The 17,329-nt window shown below is 42.3% G+C and overlaps 2 protein-coding genes across 3 annotated transcripts; both read right to left on the bottom strand.

The window, feature by feature from the left end:
- Nucleotides 1-86: 86 nt before the first annotated feature.
- On the bottom strand, nucleotides 87-4,537 carry LOC125313834 (protein HIGH CHLOROPHYLL FLUORESCENCE PHENOTYPE 173, chloroplastic). The gene is made up of 10 exons (XM_048274470.1): nucleotides 3,465-4,537; nucleotides 3,159-3,370; nucleotides 2,919-3,023; nucleotides 1,989-2,069; nucleotides 1,549-1,638; nucleotides 1,400-1,465; nucleotides 1,080-1,136; nucleotides 846-923; nucleotides 724-771; nucleotides 87-629 (listed from the first exon to the last, which is right to left on the bottom strand). The coding sequence occupies exons 1-10, from the start codon at nucleotides 4,378-4,380 to the stop codon at nucleotides 558-560; spliced, it is 1,725 nt and encodes a 574-aa protein (XP_048130427.1). The 5' UTR covers nucleotides 4,381-4,537; the 3' UTR covers nucleotides 87-557.
- A 962-nt stretch (nucleotides 4,538-5,499) lies between these two features.
- LOC115727053 (histone acetyltransferase HAC1-like) lies at nucleotides 5,500-16,932 on the bottom strand. 2 transcript variants are annotated; one of them, XM_030657185.2, is made up of 17 exons: nucleotides 16,728-16,932; nucleotides 16,124-16,444; nucleotides 15,917-16,031; nucleotides 15,391-15,673; nucleotides 14,818-15,309; nucleotides 12,867-14,659; nucleotides 11,876-12,172; nucleotides 11,484-11,762; nucleotides 10,579-10,707; nucleotides 10,260-10,460; nucleotides 10,031-10,173; nucleotides 9,599-9,911; nucleotides 9,357-9,496; nucleotides 8,294-8,372; nucleotides 7,793-8,185; nucleotides 6,345-6,562; nucleotides 5,500-6,201 (listed from the first exon to the last, which is right to left on the bottom strand). In XM_030657185.2, the coding sequence occupies exons 2-17, from the start codon at nucleotides 16,306-16,308 to the stop codon at nucleotides 6,087-6,089; spliced, it is 5,175 nt and encodes a 1,724-aa protein (XP_030513045.1). In that variant the 5' UTR covers nucleotides 16,309-16,444; nucleotides 16,728-16,932; the 3' UTR covers nucleotides 5,500-6,086. The 2 variants fall into 2 exon arrangements, with proteins under 2 accessions (XP_030513045.1, XP_030513046.1); XM_030657186.2 differs by having other exon boundaries at nucleotides 16,124-16,296.
- Nucleotides 16,933-17,329: the final 397 nt, after the last annotated feature.

Genomic DNA, 17,329 nt, shown 5'->3' with positions numbered 1-17,329 from the left:
TCCCTTGGGGCTGCGCCATTACAAGAATAATAGGAAGAGACCAACTATTGTTCCCTGTATATCATCTCAAACCATCACGACACCCATTTTATAGGAATTACAGAAGATGCCGTGATAAAAAAAAACACAAATGATTTGTGTACATCACATGGGAAAAACATGAGGTAGAGCTACCCCCGCATGTCCTCGGTGTCTTGAAAAAATGGGCATTTATACCGGACCAACAATTTCAATCAGCAAAAGAGTGTGGAAGGATGTGTATCACGCCCCCATGGTAGACACCACTCTTCAAGCAAGAAGTCGTATTCCTTTTAAATTCCATGTGTAATTTCTGATAAGGACCTCATATAGTCGGCACAGCCTCTTCCAGAATGTACTCTGTAAACTTAAGTACATACAAGCTACCAATATACACCGGGATTGTCAATAGATGCATGTGGAAAAAGGGTGAGCAGGACAATTAGATATCGTAACAGCATATATTCACAGGACAGTTAAGATCAATTTTACTGCCCCAGATTCACATGTCCAGTAGGGAGATGAGTTCTTCAACAAGTTCAGGTATTCTTTTCCAGAATTGACAGGGCTGGCGTCAAGTAATTATTTGCTTTATCAGGCAAGTGTGCCACCTAAGCAAAGGAGATTCAAGACATTATCACTTCTGAGATACATGTAAGTATCTAGACGTGTGGAAACGAAAAGAAACAACCCGATGCTCTTTACCAGTTCATAGAGCTCCCTCCCTTGCTCTGCAACATATTCATGGCATACCTGAACAATCAAACAAAATCATTAGTCTACTCTACCCCAAAATCACAATCAGTAGAGAAAAGAGTGCAACCCACATCAAAGCTCTTGTTTCTTGCTGTTGAGTCATGCAACGCTTTCACACAGATATCAGCCACATCCGCACAGCTGATTCCCTACATTAGAAGAAATCCTCATAAGATCTTAACTATCCCCTTGTCTATAACTATTAACAAGCTTGCATATTCGCAAACAGACAAAAGAATAAAATCAATGATTACTGATGAAAAGTTTGAACATTATCAACTTGCGAGAAGATTGATCATCTTCACCTGAGAAATCCGGTTTCCTTGATCAAATATGAGAGCACGTTGACCGCCTGGCTCCTCCTGCAATAACCACTATGAATTTCACAAAAACGCCCATAAAAATTTTAAACCACCCAGGTAAGAAAAAGGTGTCTGTTGTACTTGGAAACTTTCTGCAAAATAAATCTATCAATAAAAACTCCTTGAGAACAAAGCAGTAACATTTAGCCTAGCAGGATACAAGGGTCAAGGATGATCCTCCAGAAGTCCATTTATGCACTAAGGAACAGAGGATCCACTGGAATACATTCAATACCAAGCAAACGGTTTGTTTTGAGTGTTACCATTAGGGGACCAGGGCGAATAATTGTATAACCAAGCCCTGACCTCCTCAAAGAATCTTCTCCAGCCTAGACATGAAAAAAGGAATCATGAGTTAACAAATTTGACAATAGAATTCCGCACAGATTTTAGAATTTCTGAAAGGGCTAACCCTCTTGGCTTTCAGAACTTGCTCTCTTCTAGAAAGCTCAATTCCAAGTCCCGTACAAGAAACTAACACGAAGTCTGTTTCTTGACCAGTCTGCAGGTAAGGAAACATGAAACAGTTAATAGACACCAAGAGACAGTGGGGTTTAGCAAAATATTCCACAAGCTTTATCTTTTGTCCAGTTAATTGAAAATTCCTCAATCAATTGTGCTACAGACATAGCCAAAGGCTTTGCTGCAGAATATCCTCAGTTACAACTTGCGCAAGCAGCGTGATGGTGGATGAATCTGGCATAACTGCAATTCTGCAGACCCTTGCCATCATACTTTCTCTAACATAGTTAAGTATTTTAAACTCAGCGACCAAAATCTATTCGAATGATGTCAGTGAACATTCTAACGGTTTCTTGTGCAGTAACCGGAAAACATAAGGAAAGAACTTACAGGCAAGGCCTTTATATATTCCAGAATAAGCTTAAAGCTTCTTAAGTCCTGCATAGTACCTGAAGGCCCTTCTATGGGTCTCTGCAGCACAAAGATAAGCCAAGTATTGGCAGCATTAATCCTTTGGCTCATATCAGGAAAATTTGAAAGAGCGCAATGCCCATAAGGAAAAGCTTTGACATTTGTAGTGAGATGATGCCAAGCTGCATGAAATTGACCCAACTGAGAGAGTGAAATAAGTTTCATGCATGCATAGCTAGGGGGAGCATGCGGGACAACAAGCACTAGTCATGACTAAAACAAATTGAAAACTCTATATGCAATGGTTTTCGTGTGCTCCATCAGCAGATCTAATAGGGGCGTGGAGGTCGCTATGGAAAGATGAAATGAGAACTACAATGTGACAACGTAAAGACTGCCGTGTTTTAACAAAAATATAGAAGAGCGCAAAAGAACTAGGGAACTTGTCTAGTAAATGTTTAGTGATTCTCAATCACATTACAGGCACTGTTTACTAAATAGAACTGACAGCATGTATTCTGATTCATTACTGGATGAACTAATGAATTTTCAACACCAGATTTGATTGAGCACATTAGGATTTGTATGATGCAAATTTTGAACAACTGTCCAGTACTTCAATGAAATCCATACCATAGGAAAAACTTGTCAAGGGAATTATCTTACGTCGGTTTAAAGTGGCAGAGACAGAGGACAAGATTAATAAAGATATCACACGCGCTACCTCACAGAAAATATAGCATAATGTAGGCTTCACCTACCTAGATAGTAGAATGTTGAAACTAGTAATCCAACAATTACAGTCCAGAGTGGCCAAGACAAAATAATGGTTGAAAGTGGAAGACTGCTCTATTCTATCGCTTAGCAAGGGGATAGACCTTGGCCAAAATGAAAAGTTAGGGGATAGACCTGTCTTCGGGGCTCAAATCGAATCGTTAATGTATGCACCAGGAACGGATCCAATGGAGGATCATCCGGTTTCACTGGACGGAAGGATGAAAACGGTACTCTCACCTGTCCGCATATATATCGGTGAGGAGAAAGGAAAGAAGAGTCTGACAACTAAAAAGCACAGATAAGAGCGAACATTGTGGAAGTGCAAAAAAATTGATGGAAACAAACTTCATCATAAAGAGGAGGTGTGTATACCCTGCAAAATCCAACTTTGGTGCTGATCCTCGCAAAGTAGAGCTTGCTCTGAGTTGTATCGGCTGAAGGACCCGCTTCAAGAATTACCACGTACGATCTTCCGTTGCCACCAACTGATAGGACTAGACCTTCGTATCGATCAAGAGTGCGATCCGGAGGAAACAAGAGCTTTTTCGACAGTTCGACATAGCCTCCTCTAGTGAAAACATACCCTGAACCAAAGAGTTAAGAGTCAAGAGTCAGGAAGTATGAATAAGAAATGCACCTTCATTAACTGATAAAAGTTGAAAGAACACAAAGATTCACCTGAGAAAACGGCCTGCCCTGTCTCGGTGAATTCGAACTTGGCGTCCATGCCTGCGTCGTACTTTGTGGCGAGCACATCCTGGAAGTAGGTCCCCCGACGAACCTGCCATCCCTGGAGAGATTCGGGGGACTTGAACTTGGCAAGGAGGAGCTTGCTCTTGCTGCTCTGGCCTGCGCCGAGCTGGGCGAGCCGGTTGTTGTAGTCCTGGAAGGCCTTGGTGAGATTATAGACGCCGCGCTGGTCGACCCTGAAGAGGTCGCCGGTTATGGTGGAGCGGGCGGTGGCACAGTAGATGATTTTCTGGCAGCCCTGGATGGCGGCCTTAAGGGAGGAGGGGTCGCCGACGTCGCCGGCAACAACCTCGACGGAGCGGGGAAGGGCGTCGGGGGGGAGCTGGTCGGGCCTGCGAACGAGGACCTTCACGGAGTAGCCGCGGAGCATGAGCTTGCGGACCAGGATGCGTCCGATGCGGCTGGTGGCGCCGACGACGAGGACGGTGGTCGACTGGGCGGCGGGGATGGCGAACTCGCGGAGGAGGAGGGCGACGTCGTCGTCGCCGTCGGAGAGGGAGGTGCGGGATATCTGGCCGAGGCCGGAGAACTTGCGCCAGACCTCGTCGAAGATCTGCCGCGACCGCCGGCCCAGACCCACGGGGTCCACTATCGACACCTGTTGCTGCTGCTGCTGCTGCTGAGCTGGAGCCTCGCTTGCCTTCGCCTTCTTGATCGTGGCCTTCTTCGGGTCATTGTTGCGATCGCCGTCGCCGTCAGCGCCGCCGGAACTAGAAGCAGAAGCTCTGGTAGGGGCGACGAACTTGACTCTGGCTCTGGCATTACTGGAGGAGTTGGGTTTGGGGAGGGAAGCGATGCCGAGGAATTCCGACTTGAAACGGACGAAGCTGCTTGCGCCCGACATTGTGGTCGTGGCCGTCCCAGCGCGAACAGCGGATGATCGCGGAACGGATTTTCACAGCCTCTGTTGTTGCTGTTGATGACGACGACGATGGAAGAAGGAGGAGGAGGCGACGTGTCACGCTGCAGGAAACAAGTGAATCCGGAGTGCGCGAAGGCCACAGAATATGCGTTTGGCTGCAAATCAAGTAGAATCTCGCCACGTGGACCCACTCCTCTCTTCTTCGGAAATTCCTAAATAGACTACGAAATTGTGTGGATAATGCTGACTCATTTTTTTGCAACGACATTTTTTTTGTTTTTTTCAAAAAGAAAAGGAAAACTTGCTTTACAATCACACACCATATTCAGTAGTCACAATCCTCTGAAATATGAGCAGTTTAAATGTAAAAATAACTAGCAATATTCGATGGGAAGGACAATGGACTGATCGACGAGCTCGGGAGAGAGCCGAAGCTCGAGCATTTGAGGTATGAAGATTGAACTCGTGTTGTGTCCAGTCATATACTCCTCTTCATCGAACTCGCCGTTTGAATCTCGTCTTTGCATCCCGAATCTACTCACCGTTTGAATCTCGTCTTTGCATCCCGAATCTACACCACAGAACGAATTGGCACCCATAGTGATCCCTTAAGATTGATGCTTGATACCGAACTTAACAGCTACCACCATCGGCCTCAGACTTTCTTTGGACGCAACCGTCCAAAATCACGGTCAAGCTTCCTTTCAACCGTGACAGAAATTCAATCGGAATGCAAAGACAAGTTTTTTAATCATTCGAGATGAATGAATGACGATGACTACTGCTACTACTTCACAACCAATAAAGAGGCCAAAAGGCATTTCTCAGCAGAACAGACTTCCTCCCACCAAGTACCAACTTCATAAAACCAGTTGCCAGCTGCTTCTATTATTTCAGAACTTGCACGAACACATGAGGTGGCCCAACCAGTGGTAAATTTGACGCTCGATACGCTCGTAACATCGGAAAGAAGAAGAAATGAAACGGCACGAACATAACAAAGACGATGACATACTGCACGCACCCGAGAGAGAGAGAGAGAGAGAGAGAGAGAGAGAGAGAGAGAGAGGAGGGAGGGAGGGAGGGAGGGAGGGAGGGAGGGAGGGAGGGAGGTTTCTTACATAGCAAAAGTTAGACTATACATCGACAACAATGAAAAGAATTGCTGTGGATTTGGCGACGCCCTTATTTTGCCACCCTATCTATTAGAAGACAACCTACCAAGAAAGGGGCCAATATAAAAGAGAGGAGGGAGTAAAACCAACTTTCCTCCACATTTCTTCTCTGTCAAAAGAAGGATCAGAACAACTATGGTACACTCACCGGCACACCACCGGCCTTCACGATTAATATAACACTTCAAAGAGGACTGAATCAAAGAATTCACCACAGTGACCCACGTGATGAGGCACGCATTGCCACTCTACTAGCCATCACTTCTGGTCAAGGGCACCTCTGGAGAACAACGCCATTTTGAGGAGGATGAGTCTTCTTCCTGGTAGATTCTAACAAAGATCGATCTGTATAGAGTGCATGCAGGGATCAACAGCAGACCCCCTCCAACTAGATACAGCCACCAATTTGCCTCAACTCCAAGTAATCCACTATAATTAAAGCTGCACGAACGCATTTTCTGCCTCCTTATCCAAAACTTTCCCGGAATGATTATTCACCTATGTACAGATAGTTCATCCTCCACTGTTGGCAACTTCTGCAGCTCTCTGCCTCATCATCTCCATCACAGCTGCCCGGCGCCGTGAATCTGACTGCTGCTGCAGCCGCCTCAAATGTTCTCGTAAGTCTCTGGTTAAGACAAACACATACAATGATAATATATAAGAGCAAGAAATAACCACACACATAAAAACTCTCCTCCCATGAAAACAAAGAAACAAACTGCAGATTGCTTCAAACATATCTTCACAAGGAAAGCCTTGGCATCTAACCTGCATCGTGGGACATGGCACACAGCTTCTTTGCAGGCTCGTGCATGCAGTTGCAGGAGATACCACATCTTCTTGCAAAGAACACAACCTCTAGAAGCACGTGTTTTGCATTGGATCCCATGGCGGAACAAACCTTTCACTTTGCGACAGTTTGGGTATTGACAAAGTGCTGAACGGCATTGTGATGCATGCACCAGTAGATCAAGCATTTTCCTAAGCTGCATTTCCACATAGAAACATGTGAAAAAAGTCCTTCAGATCCAAACACTTGAAAAAGTGATACCAATGATCCTTACAACAGAGTGCATTAAACTCTACCGGATTTTAGGAGTTCAAACGGACCGATTGTGTAAAACTTGTGCAAAATGACAGGAAACAGCACTCCTAATGTGCCCATAGGATTCAACAGACTGAAATATTCAATAAATGAAAAGCTGAAAAACCCTGGCCTCGTATGATACCTTTCTCAGTTTTAGTTTTGATCCATAAAAATCAAATAAAATGAGCATCCTGCAGAGAAAATATTAATGATTTGATTGCTATGTGAAAAGTCATTAGCTTGCCCATCAACGTCATTCCTTTTTGGTCCTCAGCCAAAACCCAACTGAAAAACCCAGCTTATCAGACCAACCCAAAAACATTTGAACCCAATCCAATCACATTCTTTCGGTCAAATTTATTCCCCCCCTTTTCCGCTCTTCCATTCTCAAGTAAGAGAGCCAAAGTTGAGCATGCTCATAATCAAATTTGTATGCGAAAGAATCCTCCCAGAAGATTTGTTTCTGCAAGCACTTTACCAAAACTGACCATTGCCCCAGTCTTCTACATTCAGACATTTTTATGCGTGCAAAATATATAAATGTTTACAAATTAAGTGATTTAGACAAAAATAAAAATGAAGTGACTTAGACAAATCTTTCTTGTCAATAACCTAATACCAACCAAACAATGTCGACTAAAATTCTCAATCAAAGACTACTTGAAAAGGCAGGCTCAGGACTGTTCATGTAGATGCTACTCCCATGGGTTTTTCAATTTCAACTGCTTTTTGCATAGTCAAAAAGCAGGTACACAAACAAAGATAAGAAATGGAGAAAAGAGAAGAAACAACATCTTCCCCCACCCCCCTAAAATTAAACAAAAAGAAAACAGTAAATAATTGCTTCAACATCGGACAATTGAGAAGTATTGAGCTCACTGAGATACCAAATATCCAGCCTCCTTCACGTTAGTCTTTTTATAATTCGAATTTGATCTAACCTCATGATGGTTGTTTGCGAGAAAGGAAAAATAAGTCTCTTGTTTTAAAGCGATGAGCAAGCCTTAATCCTTTCGCCCAAATTACACCAGCGCCAAACTATGCACAAGCAAACTGAATTTAATTCCATCTAAACAAAATTAAACTCTAGACAATCCTCAAGATATCAGTATTTTTTTGAAAGACGCACCTGCAAAACTCTTAATTGTCTGGCTTCCTTGTTTTGTGCATCACGATCAGCCATAGATGGGTGATTTGTCAATTTGTGGGGATGATCAATAGCACCATCCTTTTGATAACAGGTATTGCATATATCATACTCTGGGCAAACCTCGCAACGCCAACCTTGACCAGCTTCGATGTCAAGACTACATAGGTTACATGTCGTCACAAATGCCGGAGCAGTTGGATTATGAAGATGGTAAAGGACCATCATTGAAGAATGTTTTGCACGCCTCAGGGTGTCATATTGATAGTGATTCCCTTGACATAAACTCAAGAAAGCCTGTCTGGTGTCAAAAAATTCACTTTCAAGTATCTCATCTTTATCTTTCGTATCTTCAGGTACATCAGTAATTTGAATCTGCAAAATTTAACAATCTTTCAGCAGCATATCGCAACCAGCCTTTTTCAACGCATAGTGGATTACCATCACTGTAGATAACTCATTCGTTACGCATAACATACTTACCGGATACAGAGGATGTTTATCTCTTTGATTGATTGGATGTCGCTCTCTTTCCTCACGTTTCTGTTCTATTTCGTGGCACCTGCAAAATAAAATAGTTAAAGCCCATGATTCAGATCAATGCACTACAGGCTAGGAATTTGAATAACTCTCAAGTCCCAGATCAGAACTAGACAACTTCCTACAAAACAAGAGTGATCAGGAACAACTATGTAGAGTCTCAAGCCAGAACTAGACTTCCTACAGCAAAAAAATAATTGAAAACCATAGTCATTTCATTTTCCCTTGTTAAGCAGGATAAATTGGAGGATAAGACCAGGAATGCCACAATTTCAGGTAACAAAATGAGGCTAAAACCATGATAGAGGAGATGCGCATTGAAAGTCATTCCGTGATGACTTCCATTTTAATTAAAAACTGTCCCAAAACAAACTGTCGATGACCATGAGCATCTGCCCTGTACACTAGTCAAAGATTGTTCGATTACTTCAACTCCACATAAGAAAAGGAGAATGAGAAAGATTAACAAAAAAATTCTCAACACAAGTTGGCGACTGTTCAGGCCATCAACTCCTCCAGGAACTTACAAACTTAGAACAATTTTTATTATTAGATTATATTATATGCTTAACCTAAATTGTCGACGAGTCTCTTACATAATTTTCCTCCATGTCTTACGATGCAGCATAACTCATAATTGGAACAGGTTACTTACTGGCTATAATAGATAGTATGAATTTTCAGCATCTGAAAAATGTAAATTCCATTACTGTGAATTGACAACCAGCCTTTTTTATACTTAAAAAAAGAATAAGGCATGAGAGAGAGAGAGAGAGATTTCACTGGCAATTATTTTTCCAACATATCAGGTGAGAAAATGTATTTAGTGACAAGAAATACAGCTCCGAGCACCAGCATTCATAGTGCCAAGGTTAAATAGACATCAGATTATTAGCTGAAGGAAACAAACACCAGAAGGCCAACATTACGAACAACCCAACGTGAACAAAAAGGAAAATGACCACGGTAACATTGAAAGATGCCAATGAAGATCTTCAAATCTTACTTGTCACAAATCTGAAAGTTCTTGCACTGGCTGCAAACCCAGCGGTTTCCAGAAACCATGAGAATGCAGCAGTGGGTGCATGCATACTGCAGATGGACCATAATAAAATCTTCCTTCATAGGAGATATAGTTTCACCAAGCTGAGAAAATAATTTACTCATCAGAAAATGAAAATACCACAGAAATTATAAGATAAGAGAAAATTTATGAAGGAAACAAAAGATGTAGGGAAAAGAAATTACTTTGTGCATCAATAGCAAATCCTTCGATGCATTTCCAGAGAGATCAGACTGACCAGATGCTTTTAACGCCCTCTTAGTGATGGTCTTTTTAGTCGTTCCTTTCTTATTCTGCTTTCTGCCATCTTCCTCTTGTTGAAGCTGATAAATAAGATCTTCTGCAGCACCTGGCCAGTAGTCACCATCAAAATACGGAAGCCTAGCTGCAGTTACCTTTGCCTTGGATTCGCCAGTGCAAACAAAGAAATGATCATACAGATTTGTAAGATCAACGACAATACTCTCCTTTGCAGCTTTTCTTAACATTGCAAGATACCTAATATCCAAGATAGAAAAGCATCCCCAATTGGGGGCAAAGGTCAGTGAACAGAAGTGCTCAGGTTGCATTACACTGATCAAATAGTTTATAAAGTGCATCCTTGCAAAATGCCTCACCACTCCCGAAGCTTATCAGATTTTGGGGTTTTCTGTATCTCAGGATGACAGTATAGTATATAATCTTCGCCTTTTAATGGCGGGCATGCCCATATATAGCAGCTTGTAAAACCCCGCAACTTGCAATATTCGAGGTATCCAATCTGCACAGAGATAAATCATAAGATCCAATAACAGAACCCCAGACCACACCTGTGGCAAATCATACGAGCTAAAAATAAGAACTGACCAAAATTTCATGATACACAAATGTTCGCAGAGCTTCTCCAGTCACTGATTTAACTTCAGGCCTGAAGTATTTCACAGAATCTAGATACGAGAGATAGACGCGACGTTGATTTGGGAATTGGCATTCAGATCCAAATTCTTGAACATACATACCAAATAAGCATACCTCCACACCTTCAATCTTTTGAAACAAAAGAATGACCTTCAAGGACGAAAACAATCTCTCATCAGCAACTTGACAAAAGTAAGCATTGCGATAATACAGGTTCAAGTATGGCATCTCATAACTAGAGATGCAAGCAACAAAACCTGTCGCACACCTTAGACTTGTAGGGGAACTCTGTAGGGTAATTTTCTTCCTGAAATATTTCGAGAAACCGCTGCTTTACTTCCAGCTTCTTGTCAACAGATGAAACAACTCTTACAACTAGTGATTCTGCTCCAGGGACCTGCAAAAACAACTGAAAATCAATCACCAAAGTTCCTTTCCAATGAAGAACTAAATTGGGGAATGAAACATATCCAAGAGGTAATCTGCGAATAACAATGATGAAGACTCGAATCCCATGGTATCAGCACTAGAAAGGAAGAGTAGTCCAAGTGGAACATTCTAGTCTTATTCTATATGTAACTAATGGGGGTCAAGATACTCATCTCTATGTTGCAAGGGAAGTCCATGCACATAGACCCTCCCCGTATCCCACAAAGGAGGATCCACAAAAAGTAAAGAGCATTTTCACTAATAACGGCCTATGTGCGAAAGAGTTATGCGGATGTGTTACCAGACCAGTTATTCATCCACTAATTATACTTCCATTCAGTCTGTTCGAAAGTTCAACCCAAAAGCATAAGCTTATAGATAGAGGGAAACCACATAAATACAAATGGCATATAGGACCCGTTGTTTGTTGTCAAGCGATGTGGGACAATAACTTCAACAACCCCTCTCACGTGCAAGCCAGATTACGAGTGGCACGTAGAATTTCACTAATGGGGGTGGATGCACAATCACAAACAACATTGGCTCTGATACCATGTTAGAAAATCCAACTAAAAAACTTATGCTTATAAGTGGAGGGAGATCATATAAATATAAAAAGCATATAAGATCCGTTGTTAAGCTATGTGGGACAACAACTTCAACACATTCCAACATTACTCTTTCTAAAAAAATATCTCATAACTATCGCTTTATCTACGCAAAATCTGCAGAGATTACAATTACCTCATCATAGCTTTTTCCGTGAAGCTTTGCCCTTTCTTGTCTTTCCTGTCTGAGTCTCCTAGCTAGCCGCTGTTCTATGTGGTCACTAAGAAGTGTCTTTGGCAAATCTTTTGCCCCAAGAACAGCATTCTGTGGCAAGGGCTTGCGTTCGCCTCTTTCAACTTCAGTTATATAGCAGTTAGGGCAGGTATATTCAGCTTGGCCTCCATCATTTCTCCGACCATTAAACAAAGCGCAAATCTGATGTTGCCAAGCTTCACACTTGTCACATTGAACCCACTGTACCCACAGAGTAATGATCAAGAACGCAAATGAGAACATTAAGGCTGATAACTATGTCAAGAAATAAAATGAAATCAACATCATGGAGAAAGAGAAGCACATCAACTCACCCATTCTTCAGTCTCCTCATCGTTTTTCTTCTTCTCCAGCCTTGCCTTCGGTATAGGATTGCCATCAACAACAATGGTGTCCCCACGAGCCTCATTATAGCAGGGAATGCAAAAATAATGCCGGGTATCTCCAACTGCACCAGTATAATAAAGTGCATTTCTCTTGATACGAGCGCCGCATGGTGAGCAATATATCGGTGGTGGTTCAAAAGTAAGCTTTTCCACAGCACACAACTGGCAGGAATTTTCACTCATCGAATGCTCCATTGCCTGATTCTTCTCCGCCTTAGCTTTACTCTGCAATGGAATGTAAACAGATACCATCAGCCAATAAGTCAAGCATCCTTAACCAGATACTGGAAACTACCTAGTAAAGGAAGTTGATTACATGTATCTGTCATTGGATAGAAGCACAAAATATACAATACACACACATATATACATGCACAAAAAATAGCCACAGAAGAAGGCTCAGAAGATCCAGGATATAACAACTGAAAAAGATTACCAATATGATTAACATCACATAGAATGATAATTATGGTTTACTTCTCTACCATATGTTTGGCTGACATTCTTCCAATTAAGAAAAGCAATACAAAGACTGAAACAAAAGAGAAACGGATTCCAAAGGCTTCCGGGCTCCTTTTCTTCAAAAGGACGAACTTCCACCTCCCCCCAATAGGACAATATTCTTCTTCTGAGCTTTACTCACTCTCTGCATTGCATTTGTTCCGGGCTATTTGACAAACTTTTGCTACGAAAAAATGCCAATATCCAAGCCATCTTTTACTAACTATGGTGTACACTGATATTCAAGGACCAGATAGTCATTAAAACAAATTACACAAAGGCTGACCTAAAACCTGGCTGAGGACCATTCAATTCGGAATTTGAGCAACATTTACTAGAAATGGGCTTATTTTCACTCGGCAAAATGGCAGAGAACCAGAAGCCAATAAAGAACTGCAGAATAAACAAACAAATATACCTGGCCAACCCATTGCCTTAAACCCATGATATGCTCTCTCACTTGCTCAGGGGTGAAGAGTTCGGTCAATGACACTCCCTTGATTTTTGGCTTCCCAGACTTGGAAACAATTCCTTGATCAGCAGGTTGAGCAATTTCTTGATTCGGTTGATCACCCTCTTTCTCAAATGGTTCTTGCACGACAGCAGGTTCCTCACCAAGTGTTTTATTTAAGACATCATCTGTTCCTTCCTTTTTCATCTCACCAATATTATGGTTTCTTTCCCCGGAATTGCCAGAGGGTTCCATCTTTGTATCTGCAGACTCGGCCTTAATTGGAATACCGATCTCACCATGCTGCTGACCATGGTAAGAGACTAACTGGGAAATCTTCTGCTCCTCAGCAATAGACACTGATTCAGCCGAATTTTCAATCGAGGGAATAAGAGGCTGCAAAGGCTGTTCCACTTTGACACGTTTCATAGAAGGAAGTAGGTCTTCCGAACTTTCAGCAACAGATGGCTTCTTTGTCAATAACTTTGCTGGGTTTACCACAATGTCAGAGGGTTTACAAGATCTGCTAAGGGAATTTGAAAAACTGGATGTAGAATCCGGACGAGGATATGCCTTGAAGTGATTCTGCAAGTACTCTTTCACAGGAATGCACACAGGGCAACTTGGGTCCCTGCAATTTTTCTGATGATTAAGCAATACTTTTGTATGATGACATCGAGGATAAGGGCATTGAGTTAAATTGCAGCTTTCAATGTGTTTGCACAATCTCTGAACAGTTACACAATTAATCTCTGGGCATGTCCCCTGTGGAGCTGCACATCGACGAGCATGGCGTATAAATAAGAGCCACCTCTGCTGGTTTCTGAATTGCTGGTCACGGATTGTGTTTCCAGACCTACAGGTGGCAGTACTTAAATTTGGTGCTTCTGTTTTACCCCTTGAAGCAACATTTTGACCAGCAACTGATCCCTCTGAAGACAGATTGTTACACTGAGCTTCATCGTGCCTAGAAATTCTCTTTTGGAAATCATCTTGTAAATGCTGCTCATTTAATTTATTCCCCAGGATTTCAGTCCCATCTTGCAATTGGGGATGCCATTGACCATGAAGAACTGGATCTGATTGTAGTCCGACGGGATGGCAAGTGAATTCGTTTTGGGCCTCGGCAACTAGCTGTTGTGATTGTAACAAATGTTGCACTTGTGGAGTATTTTGAGACAACATAGAGCAGTTGTTGTGCTGGTTAGATTGAGCAGCAAAAAGCTGAACCTTAGAATGATTATCAGAAGGATTCTGCTGATACTGATTTTGAAACTCAGGCAAATGAATTCCATCAGATGCCTGTTCTCGCATAATTTCCTTAGGCTCCTGCTTGAATTGATTTCCCGGATCAGATGTCACCTGAGGAAGACCAAATATCTCATTGTCCAACAAAGCTTGGTGCTGCTGATTTTGCTGCATGTGCTGGCGCTGCTGAGCAAATTGCTGTTGTGGTTGGTAATGAGTCTGTTGCTGAAATTGCTGTTGGTGCTGAGATTGGATAAAGTTCTCCCTCGAGGGAAGTGCAGATTGAAAATTCATCTTTTCAACTGGATCAACTGACTGAGGCTTCAAGTGTGCAGCTTGCTGAGTGCTATGCAAATTTGATGGATTAGCAACCAATGAAGCTTTCGTTTTAGGAAGAGACTGCAAGTTAAGTGCACCCATGCTTTGAGAATTTGCCATTGGTCCAGCAGAATTTCCAGCAGTGTATAGATTACCAGAGCCAGAAACATCAGTACTGCTCCCATACACATCACCTGTCAATAAGAAACTTCTCATGAAATATATAATTACAAATAATATGGAGAGATGGCAAAGATCAGAATTTTTCTGAAACATTTGTCCCAAGGCCTTAACTAGTAACAAGCTGTTTCTATAAATAAAAGTAAATCATATAGAAAGATCTACGTAGTACCCTGAACAGATGCACGTTGATATTGATCAAATTGGTGTTGCAAAGGTTTCGGAGAATTGATATAAGGTGACGCATTCAGGAAACCGTCAGAGGTGCTAGGCCCATTGGACATCTGTAAATTGCTCCCAATCATTCCCAAGCCCCCATTTAATGCTCCATTGGAGAAACCATAAGATTTCTGCTGAATACCAGACCTAATCGCCCCACCTGTTTGGCTACCAAGGGCATGCAGTACCCGACTGTTCTGATTGCTTCCATGCAGCTTTTGATGCGGATCCTGTGGTACCATGGGAGAGTCAACAATGGACATCCTGCCACCATTATTGGAAGCCTCCAAACTTCCGTAAGAATGATTTCCACTATTATTACTGAATCCAGGAGTCGGAATCATCTGGCTGCTCATTCTTTGCACGCCCATCTGTGACAGGTTGTTTCCTCCAGAACCAATGGAATAGTTCGCTTGAGCTTGCTGATACCCATTGGAAAGCAGGCCTACACCATTAGAAAGGGTAAAGTTGCTGCCGTGATAATGTCAAAAGTTCTAAAATCAAATTGCATAACATTGACATTTACCATCAGTTCGGTTAAAGGAACTGCTCTGCATGACACCACTTGACATATGGCTTCCCGTGTTTGCATTCGTTGGCTGCATGCTGCTACTCCCAGCCATATTACTTATTGGTGCATCCACTGAAGATGTAGCCATAATGGTCGAACTCCCATTATGCGACAATCCAGGAGTTGGAATCATCGTTGTCATTGAATTAGCAGTGACTGGATTTTGATTATTAGGAGATGTACGCTTGATAAAACTATGCAACCGGGACTCCAATGTGCCCAAATTCATATAGTCGTCCTACATAATTGTAGTTTTAAAGAAGCAAAAGAATGTCAAGTCCTATTCACCAAAAAAGAAAAAGGGAAAAACTGATAATCATGAGAAAAAACATGTGAACCAGGCAAGAGAAATGAATAGATTATTGGCTTTCGCAAATGTAAAATGTAAAGCACTATAAAAATCAAATAAAGGGGCAATCATAAGCCACTTTTTGTACTTTTACAAAGAAGAGGAGGAGATAAATGATGAGGATGGGAAGACCTTCGAGTGAGCAGATTTGAAGAGACCCTCTTCCAGGCGTTTAACAATATCCTTGAGCCTCTGCATTTGAGCGTCATTAATTGACTGATGATGCCGCCGAGCTAAGAGCAAAAAGCTGAAAAGATAGTAAAAAAATCGATCAGCAAACAAGGACCAATGGACCTATGGAAGTTAAAGCACAAGAACAAGTGCTCTCGATTAGATTACATCTTCTCTTGCATATAGTTCCGAGCTCTGAGAAGCTCCGGGTCCCCATTGAACGCAGCATGAGGGGCACCACTGCTCGCAGCTACTATATTCGGGACGACATTGCCATTTTGCTGGGACACCCCAGGCAACTGAGTGCCCGATTGACTAGAAACATGCCCCGACATATCTGCCTGTACATTCATCACATCAATCTACAAAAGCTCTTGCTCTTCCTGTAATCATTCAAATTCGCAAAGGGTCTACGCATGCCCGAGCTGGTGCTACATACACAAAAACTCTATTCACAGTGAACAAACCACACCCAATACCGCCAGGCACCTGTGCAGACAACCATAACGAGAGATTATAAAGAGCAACAACAAAACCAGCAAAAGCAACCGACATTCCCACATCACTCTCTCGAAAACTTATTCAAGAACCGGAAGAGGGAGGAAATTGGGGGAAATCCACGTCCAGATGCTGAAAAAATCAAAGCTTTGATAACGGCAGACATTTTGGAGGACTGGAGAGCCATCGTGCGCGAATCAGCAACCCTAAGACACAGAATCCCCCCGTGGCGAGATAACGAAACCCTAGAGAGGACGAAATCGGGACGACGAACCTGAAGCGATGTGCGATTGGCGACGGCAAGAGCGACAGTGCAGCAGCAGTGATCTCAATTCGGAGTTTCAATCGGATTGATCGTGAATTCGACGATCGACGATCGACAGAGGAATTTGGGGGAAAAGAGAGAGGAAAGAAGGGAGAGACACACAGAGAAAGAGGAGGGGTGCTGGGCTTCCCGACTCCACCACGTGCGAGTTCTCACGCGCGAGCCAAGCGAGCCAATTATATATCCACATGGATCAAACAATAAGCGAGAGAGATTTATCATTAATTAACCGTCTTTATAAATTTGAACTCAATTTTCTTTCTCATCATCCGCTTCTTCTTTTTTTTTTTTTTTGGTCGAATTATCACCGGCTTCTTTACTCGGATGATTTTCTTTCCCCCGGGTCGGGTTGGAAACCAGATGCGGTATTGACTGTTGCAGAGGAAAAATCAATTGGTAGGCATTTTGATGATACTTAACCATATCTCTGCACGAGAAATATGCAGAAATTCATTATCAATGTTTGAAAGCGGGAATGTTTCTTTGTAAGTATGCATTTAGCTTTTCCATCTGACATTAGTCAAAGACTCGAATTTGTTTTCTTCTCACAT

Source organism: Rhodamnia argentea, chromosome 2 (genome assembly GCF_020921035.1).
Source record: "Rhodamnia argentea isolate NSW1041297 chromosome 2, ASM2092103v1, whole genome shotgun sequence".
Classification (NCBI taxonomy): domain Eukaryota; kingdom Viridiplantae; phylum Streptophyta; class Magnoliopsida; order Myrtales; family Myrtaceae; genus Rhodamnia; species Rhodamnia argentea.
This window is presented reverse-complemented; position numbering and strand designations above follow the sequence as displayed.